This window comes from Ostrea edulis, chromosome 6 (genome assembly GCF_947568905.1).
Source record: "Ostrea edulis chromosome 6, xbOstEdul1.1, whole genome shotgun sequence".
NCBI classification, from domain to species: domain Eukaryota; kingdom Metazoa; phylum Mollusca; class Bivalvia; order Ostreida; family Ostreidae; genus Ostrea; species Ostrea edulis.
In genome coordinates this window covers 77,762,531-77,785,108 of record NC_079169.1, presented here as the reverse complement: position 1 = coordinate 77,785,108, position 22,578 = coordinate 77,762,531, and the positions used below count along the sequence as shown (strand labels likewise).

General features: G+C 35.2%; 1 protein-coding gene across 3 annotated transcripts; it reads left to right on the top strand.

Moving 5' to 3' along the window:
- The first annotated feature begins 755 nt into the window (after positions 1-755).
- LOC125645970 (failed axon connections homolog) lies at positions 756-21,628 on the top strand. Of its 3 annotated transcripts, none has more exons than XM_048872026.2 (7): positions 756-873; positions 8,611-8,730; positions 10,616-10,742; positions 10,977-11,173; positions 16,516-16,712; positions 19,178-19,294; positions 19,527-21,628. In XM_048872026.2, exons 2-7 carry the CDS (start codon positions 8,636-8,638, stop codon positions 19,622-19,624), a joined length of 831 nt encoding a protein of 276 aa, XP_048727983.2. In that variant the 5' UTR covers positions 756-873; positions 8,611-8,635; the 3' UTR covers positions 19,625-21,628. The 3 variants fall into 3 exon arrangements, with proteins under 3 accessions (XP_048727983.2, XP_048727985.2, XP_048727982.2); XM_048872028.2 differs by lacking the exons at positions 756-873; positions 19,178-19,294 and adding exons at positions 8,211-8,479; positions 19,337-19,416; XM_048872025.2 differs by lacking the exon at positions 756-873 and adding an exon at positions 8,213-8,479.
- The last annotated feature ends 950 nt before the right edge of the window (positions 21,629-22,578 follow it).

The following is a 22,578-nucleotide window of genomic DNA, read 5'->3' as shown; positions in this document are numbered from 1 at the left end:
TAAAGTTTTACATACAAATATATAGGGAAAATCTTTTAAAATCTTCTTCTCAAGAACCAATGAGCTAGAAGAGCTGAGATTTACCTGAAAGCTTCCTGACATAGTGCAGATTCAAGTTTGTTCAAAGTATGGCCCCCAGGGGTAGGTTGGGGTCATAATAGGGGATGAAAGTTTTACATACAAATATATAGGGAAAATCTTTAAAAAACTTCTTCTCAAAAACCATTGGGCCAAAGAAGTTGACATTTACATGAAAGCTTTTTGACATAGTGCAGATTTAAATTTGTAAAAAATCATGGCCTCCAGGCACAGGCACTTGTTTCTGTAAATGACTCACAGGCACTTGTTTCTGTAAATGACTTATGACCTCTGTATTAGTATACAGAGGTCATAAGTCATTTTCAGAAACAAGTGCCTGTGAGTCATTTACAGAAACAAGTGCCTGTGCCTCCAGGGGTAGGTTGGGGCCACAATAGGGACTACGGTTTTACATGCAAATATATATGGAAAGTCTTCAGATATGGGCCAAGGTGACTCAGGTGAGCAATGTGGCCCATGGGTCTCTTGTATTGTTGATAGTATATTTGTTAATCATCAAATCATTTCAAAACTTCTTACGTTCGATTCCACATTTATGGTAGGGGTGATATAAACTTAAATCAGCATAAATTGATAAAGCTATATACATGTATTTAGCAACAAAGAAATGTTAGCGATACTAGCTCATTCAGATGGAATTTTGCATTGAAAAGGTAGTACCCCTACAGCCTCATACCGAGGGCAGAAAACGATAGTCCAATCTTGCCTGTATACTCCTTTTGTGGACTTTTCAATGATTAGGTTGTTATTAAAGACCCATCTCCTGACCATAAGGTAAGTGAAAATGTAGGCGGAGCCTAATCTAAACAGATGTTATTTACCTGGAGTGGCCAGGGTCTATGAAGGTGTTAATTGCTATATCCCATGGCACTCAAAGACATACACAGAAAGAGAACATGGTAGAAATCTACCTGTCCCTGTTTTTTTGTTGTTTTTTTTAATAGTTTTGATACACACAGGACCTGTCTCAGGGACCACGTACTGCAGAGTTTCTGTGGTCATAGTGTTTGAATAATGGTTGTATTCCTAATGGTAGCCGACACACATTCTACACTCTTTCTTTCTCTCTCAGTCATTGACTCAATGAATAATTTCTGTTATAAATATAGAGGTACTGTATCATAAATTGATGACATAAATTATTTCAATAAGTTACAAGTTTTAGAAATTATTGTGCTAATTATTGTTTGATTTCTGATTGTGTAATTTATTCTGTTCAGGGGTCTTTTTAAAGACAATTGAATTACAAGAAAATAGCAGTTGTGGACAGGTCATTGCTATCAAAACTCAGGTATACAGGGCTTCCTCAAGATATAAATAACACCTGTAGATACTGGTTGTTATTGTTATCGTTATCAAAACACCTCTCTGGGATAGCTCCAGACCACAGTGTCTGCAGATGTCACTCCACCTAAGATCTATTGTTAAATATTTGATTGACAGGTAGCTTACAATTTGGGGGTGTTAACTTAAAATTGGGTCTTTAACCTTCATTATGACCCATATGATGTAAACTTGGGTAATTTCAGTTGAAGCTGAATTATCCTTAAAGGCCCGGGCGATTCCTTTTAAGGGACTGATTCACGATTTTACCCAAAATTTTGTTTTTCACTTTTAATGATCAAAATCTACTGTCTAATGTGTTTGAAAGATTTCAAATGAAAATTAAGGTTATACATCATCACAGAAGCTCATTTTAGATTATAAGTTTATTATCTGTTTTGTAAACAAAGATTGCGGTGTGCTATTGTTTACGAAATTTTCAAAAGAAATGGATATCGATCGAAGTTAATTATATCTTTCACATTTCAAGCATTTTGGGGGTAAAATGTGTCATCTAAAAGTTAAAATTTGTGATTATGCAAAATTAAGATGAATTATATTACAAAATCAATATTTCACTTGTTTGTTTACATAAAAAAGACTGGAGTCTTTGTTTACATAACACAGATTTAAGGCTAAAATATTGCTTTCATTCTTGCATTCAGAAGGTCAAAATTTTGACTGTCAACATTAAATGAGTTATATTTTTAATGTTTAACATCAAAAATGAAAAATATTTTGATCAAAAATTGTGAACCAGTTCCTTTAAGGTTTTTTTATTCGATCACCCCATATTCAATCATTAGAAAGGCCTGAAATGTGACTTCACCGTCGGGAAGCCCCAGGTGGTACCCCTACAGCCCCATACCGAGGGCCGAAAACGATAGTTCTAGGGGCTCCCTATTTTGCTTGCATTTATTTTTTTACGTTATTACTCCTTTTCACTTAGCATTATAATGCCTTTCAAAGGCGAAATTACGCTTTTTGATTCACCTCGTAACATCTTTTGATTCGCGTTTTTACTCCTTTTCACTTCGCATTTGATTCGCGTTATTACGATTTTTTGCGATATTACACGTTTTCCCTTCGCATCATAATGCCTTTCAAAGGTGTAATAACGCCGTTTGATTTGCGATATCGCGACTTTTGCATTGTGTTAGTTCTGAAAGGCGTTATTACGCCTTTCTTTCGCGTTATAATGTGTTTGTTATGCATTACTACGCCTTTTGAGTCCGCTTTATTACACCTTTGTTTGGCGTTAATACGCCTTTACTTCGCGTTATGGTGTCTTTATTTTGCGTTGTAAAGCCTTTGATTCGCTTTGTTACGCTTATATAAATGTTTTGTTTTATAAGTGATCCTAATCAGCTTTCGCACCGGCCCCCAGGGTGAAAATGAAAATTCTGAAACCTTATTGCGCATCTATAGAACACAGGTACTACTTAACAGAATACGCTATCTAGAGTACTTTAGAGTACGCTAGTAAAATTTCCAAATCTAATGCAATTCAAGTGTTTATTTGTATGTATACCGCTTAAATAAACATGATTATAAATAATTTTGCAATAATTGTCAAAAGTACTTGTTTTTTTAGCTATATTTTGACCAGAAAACATTAGATTTATTGAAAATTTACGGGGTGGGTGTAAATGTAGTCCGGGACATATGTCCCGGGACATATGTCCCGCGATGTCCGATATTGATATTCGCCGATTTAACGTTTTATGTTAGTTTTTCTTTAAATATCTTACTAAATGTGTTTTAAGACAATCACCAAGTGTCTTCATTGTGAATTTGATGTATGAAAATTCCCTAATTATTTGATAAATGACTTTTATTTATTCTTTTGGGTGTAAAAGTAGTCCCGAAAATTTTACGAAGAAAACGCATTTCCGGTTTTTGTTTTCGCCTTGTTTATGCACAAAACATTTATAACCTTTACGTATTGTGTCCTGTTGATAATCATAAGACATCCTTATTTCTAGTCATTTTGTTTGATTAAACAAATTAATCTGATAAACGGTTTTTAAACCCATTTTTCCCTCGGGACATCGCAGCTAATTGGGATATTAATTTAAAAACCGGACTGAGATGAAAACATTAAATCCGCATTCAGGTAAGGGCTGGTAATACGGCGGTATTTATCATTAATATTTATAATATAATATATCACTTCGTTACAAACTCAAAATAATCTAGCAACAACGCTAATGTACATGTATTTCATAGAAGTTAAATGTAATGTAATTTATATATAATATCGTGGAAGGATCAATAATTGAACAACTATTGCATGGGGGTTTTTGGCCGTAAGTTAATAAGACATGTAAAGAATGTCTCATTTAATTACGTTGTCCAGTTCTTGCTACATATAACTGGAAAATCAACAAGTATATTGTTCACACATTTTAATTTTCAATATTGGTGGGGGGAAATTCGGCACCCAATGACGTTATTAAAGAATTTGGCCATTCAATTTCAATGCTCACCATTTTCATATGTGTGTATCTGCATTATAATTGATTTTGGTTGATTTAGAGAAATGGTGGTCGCCAACCTTTGTCTTCCAAAGTAAAACAGGGTTATCAATTTACTTCTCATCGTTAAATCATGTGCGCGCTTCTGCATTTGAATAATTATTTTAGATGATCATTAATCTTGATAGCAGCTCTCATTTAATGTCAATAATTAGTAAAACCATGTATATTGATTAATAGTAATGCTAGAATTTAGTATTTACCTTACACACTTTTAATAATATTGAAGAGAAAATTTTAAATATTTATATTCATATTCGCTTCAAAATGATACATGTAAATATATTCCATAGAGAGGACAGCTGAATATTCAACAAGACATATCTTTTCATTATTTATTGACCTATTATTACTCATAATATTTTGAATATACCAATTATAATCAAACTTTCTTACTAAACGTACTCTTTAAAACACTTGCCTAGCTATTCATAAAACGAGTTCAAACTGTCACCTTGTTCCGGTTTTATTTTTACACTCTTTCGTATCGGATCAACCATCGAAGCGATGTCCCATAGAAAGAAGGACGAGCATTCATATAACAAGTGGAATATTTAATAAATCTTTTTGTTGTGATATAAAACAATATCCAAGCAAAATCAACAGACAAATAAAACACATTAAAACTTTATTTTAATTATGAACAAGGCAGAAACAAAAACCGGAAATGCGTTTTCTTCGTAAAATTTTCGGGACTACTTTTACACCCAAAAGAATAAATAAAAGTCATTTATTAAATAATTAGGGAATTTTCATACACCAAATTCACAATGAAGACTCTTGGTGTGGTCTCAAAACACATTTAGTAAGATATTTAAAGAAAAACTAACATAAAACGTTAAATCGGCGAATATCAATATTGGACATCGCGGGACATATGTCCCGGACTACATTTACACCCACCCAAATTTACGGCATCCCGATCCCGATTATTGGTATTTTGCTAAGAGAAAGTATTTGAGGGATGTGACACATTACATCAGTAATTAATTTCATCTATGATTTATAGTTACTCGGAATTCATGGTCTTTGATTTTCTTGTTTTCTTTTCCTCTTGGTTTTTTTTTTTTTTGGGGGGGGTATGTCTTTTCTTTTGTATCCCCCTCCTTTTATAAAGTCATCTTTTTATTTCATGTTTTCTTTGTTGTCTTTTAAAGTTTTTGTAATTTGATTTGGTGAATTTGGAAAAGAAAGTAAACTACTTTCAGTTTCAAAATTGCTTCAAAAAGTTTGGTGTCCGTGTGAACAATGGAATATAATATGATCATCAGCTAAATCGTTTGGTTTCGTGAATATACGTCTGAACATAAGAGAAAATACAATTATTCAATTCAGTAGATAAGACATTATCACCCCAAAGTAGAAGATGTGTATCAATAATAATCAAATCATTTAACCTAACCAATATATCCATTAATTTGTATCTAGCAATTGAATATTTCTTACAAATAAAGAAGTGATATGCGTCTTCACGCATGCCACAGGAACATAATGGAGAATCAATAATACTGCGTCTATAAAGATCATAATTCAAAATACATGTGTGCTTAAATTTGGTATGAATTACATTCAACAGACGAGAACCATATGAAAAGTATACAGGGGGGGGGTTTGGGATTGCTGATATTAGAGGTAATGCTTTTACGAAACTGTTTAATTGAAGAGGCCTGTCTTGATTCAATACTAAGAGAATTCCACTTAAAAACAGCGTCTGGTACAAATGATTTTTTGTAAACTTCAAGTCTACATATTGGTATTAAATAGTTATCTCCATAACGGAGACTACATGTGGAAATATTGTTTATTTTACTAGGTATTGTTTCTTTTAGATATTGTGGAACCTCGTTATTTTGAATCTTGTACGTGGTAACTAATTTAGCATTTGTAGTCTAGATGATAGAGGTTCTAAACCAGTTTCTAAATATAGAGAATCTCTAGAGGCTAGCATAGGAAGACCAGTAATAAGTCGTGCTGCACATAATGGGACCTTTTCTGACAGATCACAGTCATATGAGCTACATCCATCGCAAACAACAGGGGCATATTCTAAAGCTTGTCTCATAAAAATACTTATGAAAGTAGTGTACATTTTTGAAAGAGTGTTTCTTCCTAAAGTCAATTTTAATTTTTTTAAGAAGACCTAGTTTTTTGTAAGCCGTACTTGTTATTTTATTTATATACTGGGACCAGCCCAAATCGCATGAAACAAACAATCCTAAATGTCTGTGCACGGGCACATGCTCCAACTGACAGTCTTGAAAAAATAATTTTCGGAGGAGCAATGTTCTTATTCAAAGAAAAAAGTACAGCTTTAGTTTTAGAGGGATTAAACTTTAACAACCTTTTTTTTCCACCATTCATCTAGAACGCTATAGGGTCCTGATTTAAAGTGAATTCAATTTCATTTAAATTCTTAGATGCATGTTGAATTGAGTTATCATCAGCAAATTATCTACAGAAAGACGTCATATTTTCAGCAACATCAATAACATAAATTAAAAATGATAGAGATCCAGGAACAGAGCCTTGGGGTACCCCTGCATTTTAACTTGCACTTGAAGACAATTGGTCTTTGTACATAACTCTTTGGGTTCGACAAGAGAGATAACTACTAATTAACCACTGAAAAATATTGCCTCTGATTCCATAAGTATATAGTTTAAATAAAAGACCTCTGTGCCAAACTCTATCAAATGCTTTAGATAGATCACAGAGGACCACACAACAAGATTTTCCATAATTGATACTTTTTTACAATGCTATGATAGGTCTCTGGTAATTGGAAAACTGTAGAATGACCAGGCAAATATCCTGCTTGATATTTGTGAAATAAGTTATTTTTGTGAAAATAATTGTATACATGTTTTAAAATTATTCTTTCCATAACTTTGTTATCACAGCTTAAAAGGGACACTGATCTATAATTGCATGGCAGAGACGGGTCTTCCTTTTTAAAAAGAGGTAAAACATGAGCCACTTTCCAGTATCTTGGAATGGATTTTTCACGCCGAGATTTATTGAAAAGCATACAGAGTGGAGTGTGCATTGTTAACTTCAGCATTCTATGACTTATACTATCGGACAGTTTCTTGCTTTAAATTAAAACTGTATTTTTTGACTAAATGAAGTAAATTTGAAATTTTTTAATTTCAAAATATTGTTGTACATATTCTCCACTTTTCATCCATATCAAATTTCCTTGGTGTAGGATACCTCCTTAAATAATATAGATATGTAGTTAAATTTGATCGGGATCGGAATCAAACGGTAAACTGTAACAATTCCTAAAATAGTGAAAACAAACACATTATATTCCAGATATACATTTATTAGGTTAAATTAAAGTAAAAACATCTACGAACAGCGGTTAAATTGTATTAAATTATGAAATTTTACCAGCGTACTCTAAAGTACTCTATCGTACTCTAACGTACTCTATTTAGTAGGACCGATAGAACACCCAACAATTCTTTTTAAAAAGATGATTTGGCTACTAAGTAAATTGTAAGGAGAACTTTGGGAACCAGAGGTTCTTTTGTCGAAAAAAAATGTCGTTTTTCGACCACTACTTCAGGCCCCGGGATGAAAATGATAATTCCAAAACCTTGTTGCGCATCTACAGGACACCATTAATCTTGCTGCGTAAGATGTACATGAAAGAGGAGTTGTGGGAACCAGGTTTTTGAAGAAAAATGGGGGGGGGGGGTGTTTCACCCCCATGGTGAAATTGAAAGTTCCAAAACCTTGCTGCACATGTACAGGATACCAACTATCATATTTCAAAAAATAATTGGTTGCTGCTTAAAATGAAAGACGGGTTTAAAGAAGAAAATGTGACAGACGGACGGACGGACCACATTTTCTTTAGAAAGTGCGGATATGATGAGAGGACGACAATCTATTCAAAAATCACATCCTTTGCTATTTATTTTCTATTCCCATTACATTATGACCAGAAACTACATGAACGACCTACGGGCATCCACGCGAACGATATCACCTAACGTATCAAGGAGCTCAAAGGGGTTTATTAATGCACATTATAGGGAACTGAATACCAGGTTTAAATTTTCAGTTTGATCTAGTGACAGTATATTTACAATGCTTCGCAAGTTATGCAAGATGAAATGTGACAGCGTTATACCACATATCAGACCATGTGTTAATAAAGACAAAATTGTTTGTGGGAGTACCGGTATTTGAAGCATTCGAAGGTTATCAACACGATCAACAGTATGCTTATAAAGGGCAATCGACCGACAAAGTCGCTTTTAAATCCGGATGGGTGATTTTTGATAGAACACCTCGATATGTATCTGGTAGACATCTTAACAGAATGACTGATATACCGCATCTTTCAAAAATTCAATTTGGTTTATTGTTTAAATGAATATTACATAGAGTACTGTTGTTGAAATGTCAGGGGAGTGCCATGTTCGAAATTCCGATTGGTATCTATTTGTGAATTTTCGTTTTTTCGGTACATCTGGGAGATAATTTTTTTAAAAAAGAACTGAAAGGTAAGGATAGATAATAACCTTTAAATTCACTCCATGCGAACTGTTCTAATCCTTGTTATAAATGTGCTGTACACGTGTAGTTGTTTGTGCATTGCGTAATTTCTTCCTAATCTTCTATGATCAATTTCAAGGTAGCCGTTGGGACTGAAAATCAAAATGTTCTTGGACATACAGCATTTGATCCCTGTTTTGGTTGCCATTGTTTGCACTTCATTGCTATTGATATTGAAGTCACGTAGAAACCATAATAGGTAAGGGCTTTTTTCTATTTTACCTTAAACAAGAGGCCCATGGGCCTAGAATAGCTCTTCTGATACATTGTAGAACAGGCAAAAATTCTCACTAACCAAGATTCATCAATTAACAAGGTTTTAAAGACCTATCACATGATAGTGTATGAATGCGATATCATACAGTACATCATTAGATTAGGCAATCAAAATAATTACAAAATGAAAAGTCAAATAGTATTCAAATATAGCCGTCAAATTCCAAAAGAAGGCCACAGTGACCTACTTTTTGGTCGACACACTTTGAAGACTCAAGACCCATCAACTAACAAAGTTTGATGATCCTAGCTTTCATAGTGTCCAAAATATGCATCTAGAATTGAAAATGTGAAATTTGAATGTCTGCAAAATTCAAAAAGTAGATCACCGTGACCTACTTTTTTATAAGTATGTTTTGAGGCCTCTAGACGCATCAACTTACAAGGTTTGATGATTCTAAACCTCTCGGTATTTGAAATAACAACCTAAAATGTATTCATAAATGATGTCATAAAATTCAGAAAGTAGGTCATAGTGACATACTTTTTACATGACGCACTTTAAGGTCCCATGATCCATCAACTGACAACTTTTGATGATCATAGGCTCAAGAGTGTCCAAGATATGCATCAAAATCCATTTAATAATAATTACCTGCGAAATTCAAAAAGTTGGTCACCATGACCTACATTTGAAACAACATGATATTAGGTCCTAAGATGCATCAACTGACAAAATTTGATGACCCTAGTCCTTATACTAAGCAAAATATCAAAGTTTTAACAACATGAAATTTAAGGTCAACTTTGAAGTGACCTTGAGAACACACCCTTTGCCCCAGGATGATGCCTTAAACAATTTTTATCTACAACCTATCCTCATCCTTATGCATAAGTTTGGTGATCATTTGCCCAGTGGTTTTTGAGAAGAAGATTTTTTAGCAACCACTACTTTTGTTTGCATTTTCCTAATTATCTCCCCTTGTTAAAGGGTCACAACCCTAGTTTTAATACAAATGACAGCCCTTGGGCCAAGGATACCCCGTGACAAAGACAAAAATTGGCCAAGGGGTTCTTGAGATATAGCCCTTTTTCCAAAAAGTTGACACACACCGCACGCTGTGCACATAGGGCCAAATGAATAGCTCTTTGAGCCTTCGGCTCTTTGAGCCTTCGGCACAGAAGAGCTAATGAAATGCTAGGTTATTCATATTTTCAACCAAAAATAATCAAAGAAAAATCAATACCTCATACATATAATTGATACATCATTTAGGTATAAAAATTATTTACCATTATTTAATACAATGTAACACCCCCCCCCCATAATTTTGAAATAAAAAGAATATATTGTTTTGCTGTAATTTGAACAACGTATTTACATGACACAAAAATTACCTGAGAGAGGACAAAAAAGATATCGGTCAGGTAAAATTCCCATTACACAACCCGGCGTCAATAAAGAATACGAGTATGTTTATTGGGGCTTTATTGAAAGAAACGCGTAGATCATATCATATTTGCTTTGTCATCGTAACCACAGTATATCGAAAGCTAATATTGCTTTCAATATACTACGGTTACGAATGTCAAATGAATTATGAGAAATCTACACTTATCACCGGTTACGTACATTACTGTCAGGTATCCTCCCATCCCACCCCCCGCCCCCACCCCGTGTTTGGCTTGATTAAAATTTCCGTGGGAGATAAGTTTTTTCGAACGGAATATCTTACGTTAGAGCAAAATTGTAGGGGGGTCGCAAAATCCCCGGGAGCCTACCATAATAGACAGGTTATGTAGATCATATACTCTTTATGTACTAGTATATAGTTTATTTTGACTTGTCCGTACTGTGTGTGTTGCAGAATCCAGTCTTGTTCCCATGATGTGGTTCTTCTACATCACTGTGGCAAAGGTCCTCATGCCCCTAGTTTGTCACCATTTATTCTCAAACTTGAAACATTTTTTAAAATGGCAGAAATTCCCTATCAGGTATGTACAGTTCTTAATGTTACCAATAAAATTTTTGAAACCTTATAAAGTGTTAACGTTCGCATTCAAGATAATCTTCCGTACTTTACAACGCATTGGGTACTTTTACAAGATTGTCTCCATACCCCCAAAAATTCCGTATAATGAAAATATAGTGTAAAATATATAATGTGTATATTGATATACTTCACCCAAACAGTAAATTCTACATTATGAGTCTTGCGAATGTTCTAGATAGTTCGAGATTATAAACTAGGACCGAAGGGGAAGGTACCGTGGGTGGAGTACAATGGCCTCATCATGGCTGATTCTCAGCTCTGCATGGAGTATCTGACAGAGAAGCTGCGGCTTAACATTGACGACCACCTGTCCACTGCAGAAAGAGCCATTAGTAGGTCATTACAACGAATGGTAGACGAACACACTTACTGGTGAGAACATGTCCTTAGGAGAGTTTTGAAATACTTTCCTTCCATCACCCATTCAAAATAGAAGCTGTTAGATTGATTGACTGAATATTGTTTAACGTCTCTCTCGAGAATATTTCACTCATATGGAGACGTCACCATTGCCGGTGAAGGGCTGCAAAATTTTGGCCTATGCTCGGCGCTTATGGCCTTTGAGTAGGTAAGGATCTTTATCGTGCCACACCTGCTGTGACACGGGACCTCGGTTTTTGCGGTCTCATCCGAAGGACCGCCCCATTTAGTCGCCTCTTACGACAAGCAAGGAGGTACTAAGGACCTATTCTAACCCGGATCCTCACGGGGAAAAAGCTGTTTTAAAAAATAAGCACAAGCGCCATTACTAAATAAGGAAGCTACACATCTGTTTGTCTGGTGTTTTACGTCCAAATGGAGATTTTTTTCCATTCATATAGTCGTCACCAGCTCGTAGTGGAATGCGCTCAAGGCCATACCAGGATACTCTATCATGCTAACGCCTACCGCGACACGGGGCCTCCGTTTATAAGGTCAAATCCGAAACATTTGTCACTGTCACTTCTAACAGAGCCTGGTTATCTATATAGGAACGGCTAATCACAAAAAACCATGATAAATATTTATTTTGGTGTTTTTTTTTCCACCAATGGTCGATAATTTTCTGAGTTTTACAATTTTAGGTGTAGTTTGGGAATCACGTAGTGCTGCTCAACAACGGCGACATTCCCTCACTACTAGCTTTTGTGCCTTATTTGAAGTATGAGTAATATTACGTTTAAATGCTACATTAGTTTGAGCGAGACCAGACATACGCAGTGACACCCTTTCCGGTTTCGACCAAAGGCAGTTCGATCGTACTTTGGTTCAACTCTAGTTACTATATAGTTGATGATCGAACTAGGCCAGAATGGTTAAACTTTAGTAACCAGATATACACACTGAAGGTCCGGAAGCAAACTAGGAATGCGCAATTAAGTTTCGGAAGTCAACTAGACAACTATTATGGTTGATAATCAAACTAGGCCATTGAGAGCATTAACCCTCGATTCTACGGGGACTTGTCTTCTAGATTGTGGAAAATGAAAAAAATAAAAATAAATATGAATCCTCTTTGAAATCACCTTTGGAGTCGTTTTATAAAGATGCCAACGCGCTTTGGTAATTAAAACATCGTTTAAATTACACCTTACATACAGAAGACAAGTCCCTGTGCTTGGTTCAGTCTGATACTAGTATTGCATTAGCATGATTGGGTTATAACATATGGTAAGGATATTTATGCCCCCCTTCAAAGAAGAGAGGCATATTGGTTTGCACCTGTCGGCCGGTCGGTCGTAGACCACATGTTGTCCGCTCAATATCTTGAGAACCATTCACTTGATCATAATAATAATTCATATGTGGGTTGGTTATGAAAAGAAGAGGACCCTTATTGTTTTTCAGGTCAAAAGGTTAAACATCAAGGGTCAATCTACTCTGGACATAGGAATATACTGTCCGCTCAATATCTTGAGAACCCTTTGCTTGACAGACATCAAACTTGGTACACTGGTACATCTTCAGGAGTAGATGACCCCTATTGATTTTGAGGTCACATGGTCAAAGGTCGAAGGTCAAACTGGACATAGGAATATATTGACCACTCAATGTCTCGAGAATCCTTTGCTTGACAGACATCAAACTTGGTACACTGGTATATCTTTAGAAGAAGATGACCTCTATTGATTTTGATGTCACATGGTCAAAGGTCAAGGGTCGAACTGGACATAGGAATATACTGTCCACTCAATACATTGAGAAGCCTTAGCTTGACAGACATCAAACTTGGTACACTGGTACATCTTCAGGAGAAGACGACCTCCATTAATTTTCAGATCACATGGTCAAACGTCAAGGGTCAAACTGGACATTGGAATATACTGTCCGCTCAATATCTTAAGAACCCTTTGCTTGACAGACATCAAATTTGGTACACTGGTACATCTTCAGGAGAAGATTACATCTATTGATTTTCAGATCACATGGTCCAAGGTTAAGGGTCAAACTGGACATTGGAATATATTGTCCGCTCAATATCTTGAGAACCCTTTGCTTGACAGACATCAAACTTGGTACACTGGTACATCAATCAGGAGAAGATGACACCTATTGATTTTGAGGTCGCGTGGTCAAAGGCCAAGGGTCAAACTGGACATAGGAATATACTGTCCCTCAATATCTTGAGAATCCTTTGCTTGACAGACATCAAACGTGGTACACTGGTACATCATCAGGAGAAGATGATCCCTATTGATTTTTAGGTCATATGGTCAATCCACTCTTGACATAGGAAGATACTGTTTGCTTAATATTTTGAATTGATAATACTACTCTCAATTAAATGATGTGTGTGTATAACCTTTTTCAGTTTTGCACCATGGGGGGCATATGTGTTTTACAAACATCTCTTGTTTACTATTACACTATTCTGTTTATTACACACCTGTCCCACCTTTCATTTTGATGCATGAATGTTGTCACTTGACTTGCATGTATCGATGGACTTCAATTGACTCGATGGCTAATAACAACGACAAAAAGTATATGAATTGTAGGTTACACTGTCATAATTAAATGCCCGTATATATTGTGTAGGTACTGGTTCAATACTTATTCCTTTGGTACATTTATTCGAGTATTTACATTCATTGAATCTTTTCTCTTATATTTCTTTTGAAATGACATTGCTTTCATCCTGCAATAAATACATGTTTGTTGCAAACAAGTTCAATCCAGTTTTCTAGTACCACCTGTCTGCAAAATCATTACCAAATATGGAGGGTCATCAAGGTCAAAAAGTGCATTGGGTGTTCCATTTAAATAACAAATGGGTCAACCATATGATACTTTAGATCTTAATTTTCTAGTTTATATTTTTAAATGATACATATAAATATAAGCGGGTTAATACTATGCATTTTCCCCCTGCAATGCTAGCTACCTTCATCGCCCGATGAAACAACAAAGAAAGCATTTTATTGTTTAAATAACTTTTTTTTTTTTTTAATTTCGATTCAAATTTATAAAGGGTTTGTAAGGACTTCAGTTTGTGACGGAAAGATAAATTTAATCAAATAGCTCTGATTCTGCAGGGTTTTGCCATTTCTGTTTTATCAGATATATATCGTCAATATTCATTTGAATTCCCTTGGGCACGAATTGTGTTCTTTTGTTCAAAGCTTACCTGGTTTTATATTCTTATGAAGCAGAATTTATTCAAAAACTTCTACGTGAGAAGAAAAAATCTCTTGCTGTGACCTTCAATTCTACATTTACATATATCGACAACGTAATAACAATACTAATTTTCATTCATATGTCGATTCAATACATCCCTATGAACTCGAAATAAAGGACATCACAGAGTCGTCCACTTCTGCTTCGTACTTAAATATTTTATTCAAACTAGATGTTGACGACTTTCTGACAAACGCGATGACTTTAGCTTCTCCATCGTTAACTTTCTATATTTTTATGTAGCAATATTCCATTATCACGTGCATATGATGTTTATGTCTCTCAACTGATTCAATACACAAGAACTTGTTCTGCGTATGATCAGTTTTTAAATCGAGGCAGGCTACCAACAAACAAGTTGATGTTACAGCGGTTTCAATAGTCTCGTTTAAAGGGGAAGGCAGCCTTTTAAAAAATTACATGATAAATGATAGGATTAATTATATGATAAAACTTTAGCATACTATTCTGTTGGTATACGGCCTAGATAAGCTTCAGTACTAATTTGAAAACGTTAAAAATTGAAATTCCCACCATCTATAGAGGCTGCCTTGGTGTGGAGCTCTTTTGTATTAAAGACCACAAAAATCAATAAGTTTGACGTCATGCCGTCTGTTCCAGTTTTGATGAGCTTTTAAAATCATCAAAGATGTGAATGTGGTAGATTTTACGAATAAATAGGATAATGCCTTCCTGTCAAGCTGTTAATTGCACTAATGCGAAGGGGAGATGTGAAAAAAAGGGGGTTTTTTTTCTCGAAATTCCTGACCCAACCAAATCATCCGAAAGGAAAATACTGTAAACTGTGGATCCATCAATTGCGTAATGACAAGTTTTGTATGAAGAAACGTGTACCTGCGACTCGACTGAACGTCTTCTTTTCTCAATTTCTTCATGCGAAAGAACGGGCTCAAATCTATACGGCTCCAAACTTAACTTCTCAAACTTAAGTGTTCGTGACTTGTCATATTTACAGTGTTGCTGATGAAATATACCGGAACCGACGGTGTAATGTCGTATTGATTTCATCGTTAAGCAAGGATTATTGTTGTTAAAGACTGTCCTTTACGATATCAGTAAGTAATACTTCATTCATAAAAGCAACAATGTGGTTAGGGTTGCCTTTCCCTTTAAAGTCAGCATTTCTCAAATAATTTTGTCTTCAAACAGTATAGATATAAAAATTTCAATGTTATTAGATTGGAAACACAGTCATTTGTACTTAAAATACGGAAAAAAAGCAACATATATAGAATTTGACCGTTCTAAAATAACTTACTCGTACAAAGAGTATTGTCGGTTATTAAAATTGCACATAAGCTACAAGGTCGTGTCTCAAAATTTGATATGGAACCTTAAAAAGTGGGTCTATAGATCAAACTTTTGAAATATTGGCCAAGATACTAAATTTTGTATACAAAATTTAGGGTAAATATTAATATAGATGTTTTAAGAATCGGTGTTCTGTTGGGAAAATATATCAACCAATTTACAACATTTGAATTAGTCCCAAGACTTTGTTATGTGAATAATGAATTACAAAATGTCAGTTGAAGCCCGTAACAAGCGATAACTCTTTTCATATAGAAGCTTTTGCATAAATTCTGCCTCGTAAGAATAAAAAACAGGCCTGCTAATAAAGGAGCACAATTCGTGACCATGGGAATTCCAACAGAGTGTTGGAAGACCTGATCACCAAAGACTACTAAGATAATACCATTGATGAACTCCAACATCTTTTTAATATCAACTTCAGAATTCATGTACTTGTGCGTAGAATCAGAGTGGTGTTTGACAAAGAAATTTTTTGATTGACTGATCACTAGATATGAATATTTCCTTTTTCTATACTTGTTGAAGAAGTAACTGTCTATGATGTTAATTTATCGTGGGGTTTGGTCGTGCAAAGCGTTGAAAAGTCGTACATTTTTATGTTGTTGATGTACCTGTATATGTACACGTTGTTCCGGACGGGCATATCACCTTAGCGGTGCACATTACTGCGTATGTGATAAACATGGATACTATTAGAGTGTGCGTGAAACTATTTTCAGGTTAATGGTACACTGGAGGTGGGCTTTTGACAAGGAAAAATTAAGTTTGAGACAAGCAAACTGGGGAAGTCCAGCCTTGATCATCGGTACATATGTTCAAAAGAAGAACACGTATACCCAAGGAGTCGGCAGACATTGCGAAGCAGAACTGCTACGAATTCTGCGAAAAGATTTTAAAGCATTGTCAGATTTTCTAGGTAAGTCATTTCCTCTTTATTTTAGTCTTCTGTTCAAAGTAACAACATCCATTTACAATCAGTTCTCGTAAGGTTGATTTTCGGACAGTAAGTGATATGCAATTGCAAAAATTCTTTACCATATTTAATATTTCAAATGTACTAGTGGTGGAACGTTACATTGCAAGGTAGTCAAATCACACAGCAGACCTCTCAATTCGACTTTCGATTCCATCCGGAATTTTTACGATTCGGTTCAAACGTTTAGTTATACATGTGATATCCTGCAAGCTCTGGTCAGCTCAGCATATTCCGTTACGCTACAACTCCAACCAATATTATTGGGGAATGTAGTCCCGGAGATTTGACACTGTGGTGAGTAGGGATACCCTGTACTAATAGTACGCGTTCTCTGAATGGCTTATAGCCATCTTTAAATGGATAACTGTGCAAGCGTGGATTGGTTCTGGATGATACCACAACCTCCTATTTCTCACCAGTTTAGCTGCGCTTCGGTGTTTGACCAACAGAAATGAATGAGGCTACGTGTAAGATATATAGGGAGCATAAAATATCGATATATAAATGAGACATAGCAATACCGTCTCACCAAGGATACATATTCTGCTGCAGCATGAAACGGTAACTAGCATACATAAGTAACTTACTTTTACGCGGAAACCATTGAAACAGGTGTTATCAATGAATTGGAAACAATTCTTTTTCTTTTCTTTTTTCAACATACTATCAAAGGAATTGCGTGTCTAATGGGTGTTTTTTTCTTCAATTCATTGGTAAAGCTACCGTTACCAAATTGAAGTTTGCAGCAAATTTGCGGCAAAAAACTAGTCCGCCGCAGCCGTTCCTTTCGTGTTTGTAACTTTTTGCTGCTTGCGGCACTTAGTGAGCCGGGATGCCGCGCTGCCTAGAGTTTGCAAAAAGTTTTATCCGCAATTCATTCATGGAGAGTTTGTCAGAAGTTTGCAAAGACTTGGACTTCAGTTTTAAAAGTATAATTTGTCAGAAATTGTACTTGTAGTATTCTGCCAGAAGTTTCACTTCAGTTTTATCACGATTCTGTAACTTCTAATATACTACTATCATAGTGACTATAAAATAGAATTTTATAAAAAGTATGCAGTCAAATATTGCTTGAATTTTCAAAATTCTGGACATCCTGGAATATCCTGATTTAAGAACTCGGGACCAAGCAAAAACAGTCAGGACTTTAAAGTATTCTCATTTTACATCTATATACAGGACTTTCTAGGTAAAAGCAGCAGTCACACCTTACTAGATAAAGTGGATGTATTGAAATCTGAAAGACAAGAGTTGGTCTAAAGAAAGCGGCGTGGTTACGCATATTATATGGTAAATTTATTACACTGGTGAAGTCACCAAAGAAGCGTCCATTAGTTACAACAGCTAAAAAGTGTCCAGTTTGTTCTCAATTGGAAATCCTCGGATCATTCCGCTACGAGCACGCAATGACCTCCGAATGATTTTCTTTCCACCAAAAAAATCCATGGAAGCTCACCGATTGGTTGACTAATAAACATAAATATTCATGAAGTCGAGGATTTTTTAAATCATACAGCCACGGCATTTGACGTAATGTAAACGATGATGCAGTTTATAGTCCCCAACTCACGGGAGAATTTCCATTGTAGATATTTGGGCAATATGGGCCATGGATATTGCTGGATAGGTCAGAAGTTAAAGCATCTTACTAGTAATGCAGGGATCCCAGGTTTTATTCCCGGTCCAGCCATAGATGATCTCCTTTAAGGTTACGTTAAGGTGCCGTTGACCACCCAAGGACTTGTAGGTCAAAGTCCTGCCAGGAGCAAAAAAATTAGGGTTGTGTGTCCTCAACGGCGAGGGCAATTTTAGGAGGAATGAGTGTAATGGTTTAGACTATGAGCCATGGATATCAGCCTGGATAGAAGCATTATTAGTCAGGTGCTCTAATCATTGAGCGTTTGGCGAAGGAATAGTCAGTATTAGTCGCTATGTTTAAAGACATGGCGCCGGAATGGAGAATTGAACGCAGTCCTCCTGGTTGCGAAGCAAGCGCTTTAACCACTGGCATACGGCAAAATTTGGGGAGAAAGGATTCTGATGCGATGTATGGAAACGATGTTTTCTCTGTGAAAATGATGACTTGGGAAAGGAAAATATCAATAAATGAAATGTGCTCATGACCTTTTTCAAGTACACTTTCATGCAGACCTCATTTGATCTGTTTTCTGTTCTGTTGAATGAGTTATCTGATGTTTGGTAAAGCCATGTTAAAGGATAACTGTTGTGCTTGTTTGCTTCAAAGCAGACTCATTTACATATCATGCCTGAATCCCGTTTAAAATTTAGCAGGAATTTCTTAGACTGAATCTTAAAGAATGAAATCGGAAAAGTGCTGTATCGTTTCACCCCTAATACATGTATATAACCGCTTTGATAAAGTAATATGGTGTCCATATTTACAGGAACTAAGTACTATTTCTTCGGAGACAGGCCGTCATCGGTGGATTGTAGTATATTTGGCCAGTTATCTCAATTTCTTTGGCATCTGCCAGGTTCAGAGCCAAATGCTATGCTAAGAGGTAAGACGCAGCTTTAGAATTTTATTTTATTTTTATTTTTAGGATTATTTAATGGAACGAATGTATCTGAAAGAGATCAACAAAATGCATGTATAACACATAAGTATTTTCTTGAGAAACAGGTAATTTTGATTTTATTCATAATTATGATTCACTAATAATGGGAAATTTTAAAAAAAATGAAATGGAATATAGAACAGGATGTGTTATTGTTCTTCTGACTGATTTTCAGGGGATTTTTCGAACTTGTGTGAATACTGTCACCGGATGAAAGATAATCTTTGGAAAGACTGGGCGGATAACGTATTGTTTCCGGTGGAACCCTCGTGATACTTCAGAAACTGGGGTATTTAGGTTATAGTAATACGAAATAGTTTGGTACCAAGAAATGTCAATATTGCTTGCGTGTGTATAATTATATGAATGTGCATTTATCTGTACAAAGACCCTTAGGTTTAGAAAGAGTGAACAGCCACACAAGTAGGAATTTTTCATGATTCCCCCCTGAAAATTTCACACTGATGTATCGTGACCAATCGAGATTTATATAAGAAAAGTAAATTTTTAGATTTCAAATCGTATTTCAGTGGTTTATATAGGTATTCAAACATCCCAGTAGATACAAAGCATGAAAGAGATGTGTGAATCAATTGGTTAATTCATACTAGTAGAGGTTTTATGGAGACAGTAATTTTACAGAATTTGAAACAGTATGTATGGAACTGGGTGAAGGGTCTCTGTTATTCAAAGTTTCACACTGAATACTTTTTTGTGTCTTATGTACCACGGATTTTTCTTACGAATCCTTACGTATTCCACAAATCCGTAAAAGTACACAGATTGTTACGATTTAGACACTTTAAAGAGCTGTTAAGAACGGGCTCAAATCTATACAGCTCCAAACTTAACTGTTCGTGACTTGTCGTGTTTACAGTGCTGCCGATGAAATAAACCGGAACCGACGGTGTGACGTCATAAATTAAACTTCAATGGCCACTCTCTTAGCGACGGGTAATTTAAAATACATGATAGATTAATATTGATTTAATTGTTAAGCAAGGATTTTTGTTGTTAAAGACTGTCAATTACGATATCAGTAAGTAATACTTTATTCATAAAAGCAACTATGTGGTTAGGGTTGCCTTTCCCTTTAAGAGTATTTACGGGCCATTTACGGTTTATTACGAGTTCTTGCGATGCATTTACGGCACACATTTACGATTTGTTCCAAGTGAACACGGATAAATACGAGCAAATAACGACATTTTACGAGCATTTTAGGGATTGTTACGAGTATATTACGGACATTTACGATTTAGTTTAGCTTTTACGTGTAAATCACGACCTGTTAACATGTTGATAACGTACTGTTACGAATAGTTAGGAGTTAGTTACGATTGTTTACATTTTTTACTCAAAAGTGTTCGCAATTGGCTTTGTATCATCATTCGACAACTGACATAACTTGTAACAGCATGTATGAATATTGTATGCAAGATGTGTAACTTCTTTGATGTCTTGATAACAACTGAAAGAAACTGTCAGATTTTGCGTCTTTAATACCTTTCCTTAATCGTAAGTTTAAGTATGTACTCGTAAAGTAATCGTATCTATATACGTAGAGTGCTCGTAATGACTCTGAACAATCCGTAAAGCGATTGTAACCCGAAGTGAATGAAATCGTAAATATCACTTAGGCATTCGTAATAATCCGTAAACAACTCGTAAACTAACCGCAAAGATTCGTAAAAAAAAAAATTGACGAGTGTTTTACGGATTCTTACGAGCAGTTTACGTGTTCTTGCGACCAGTTTACGATACTTACGGATTGTTACAAGTTATTTACGGAAAATGAAATCCGTGGACAATCGTAAATTTTTTTTGACATGTCAAAAAATTTGCCCCTTCTTTCACGGATCCTTACGAGTGTGTGCGAGTTGTGACGAGTTATTAACGGATACCGACGAGTGATTTACGAATGCTTGCGATTGACTACGAGTCGGAGATCCGTAAGGACTTGTAAGAAAAATCCGTGAGTGTGAAGGTGGTATTAGAATGATACAGTTTAGTTGGTACATGTATAGTATTGGGTTTTTAAAAAAATCGTATTAGTGTTATATTGACGACAATTTAATTATATAGCAGTCAATCCCTCAATGACTTTGTGAAATGTGCAATACATATATACACAATTTGAAACTAAAGTGTAGATTTAAAAAAAAAAATTAAACATGTAATATATCTTGTGTTTGCAAACAAGAGCGTCTTTTACAAACTAGATTATTTATTGTTTGTGATTTGTCATATATGTTAATAAAAAAACATTACACAAAGTTTCTGAATATTTGTTATAAATCATCCGTAATGGAATAAAGCTGAGTTTCAATTTGGAAGAAAAAAATATATGAGGTATTTTTTTTTAGGAGTTCGAGATGGCAAATATCTACATGTACTACAGCCTTTACATTTCTCGGAGGTATGAATCTTTGTTGGTAGTATGACTTACATATAATATAGATATCCCGATTGGGCGATTGTCCCCAACCTGGGACATGATATCCCATTAGGGCTATTGAGCTCAAACCCTTAACGTAAAAAAATGCGCCTATTGTCGCATTTCAGCTACTTTTTCACATAAATGAATAATATATTCAGAAACTACAGAAAAGGCCAAAAACTTTACAAAATGATTTACATCATAGAAAAACAAAATTATTCTAATATCTGCCGACTTTCACGTTTTATCTCTAGACATCGGGTCATATACTTTGAATTTGTTCAGAAAATATATTTCCTTTGTTTATGCAGGTCTGTTGAATTCGATGTTACCGATTTGGTTGAAATTGCAATACACACGTACTTTGTGGTTAACATATTGATTAGAAATATTGGGATGGGAGATTAATTTTGATATACGTATTTATAGATTAGAGAAGAAGAAGCCTTTATAAGATAAAGTATTTAAATACAAGATATGATCAGAAACAATAGCTATTCATTTTTTTTTCTTTCGAAAGAAATCTTCCAAAATCCATAACTGTCTCTATATCGTACAAGTTACGCAAATAATGGAACTATTTGCAAATGTAACTATTTCAAAAGACATCAAATATATTAATATTGCACACCAGCTGTTTTCATTTGCACAGCAGGTGTAAAAATGAGTAAACAAGTGAAACAACTCAAACCCTTTACGTCCAAATGCGCCTTATAAAATCTATACATATTCATCAGAAATGTAATCTATATATATTCATCAGAAATGTGAGCTATACATATTAATC

What these genes read in the sequence shown, in the direction of transcription:
- LOC125645970 (XM_048872026.2), top strand. Translation starts at nt 8,636, where the DNA reads ATGTTCTTGGACATACAGCATTTGATCCCTGTTTTGGTTGCCATTGTT. An exon ending in TCACGTAGAAACCATAATAG is followed by an intron (nt 8,731 to 10,615) that starts GTAAGGGCTTTT and finishes TGTGTGTTGCAG; the next exon opens with AATCCAGTCTTGTTCCCATG. An exon ending in GTAGACGAACACACTTACTG is followed by an intron (nt 11,174 to 16,515) that starts GTGAGAACATGT and finishes AACTATTTTCAG; the next exon opens with GTTAATGGTACACTGGAGGT.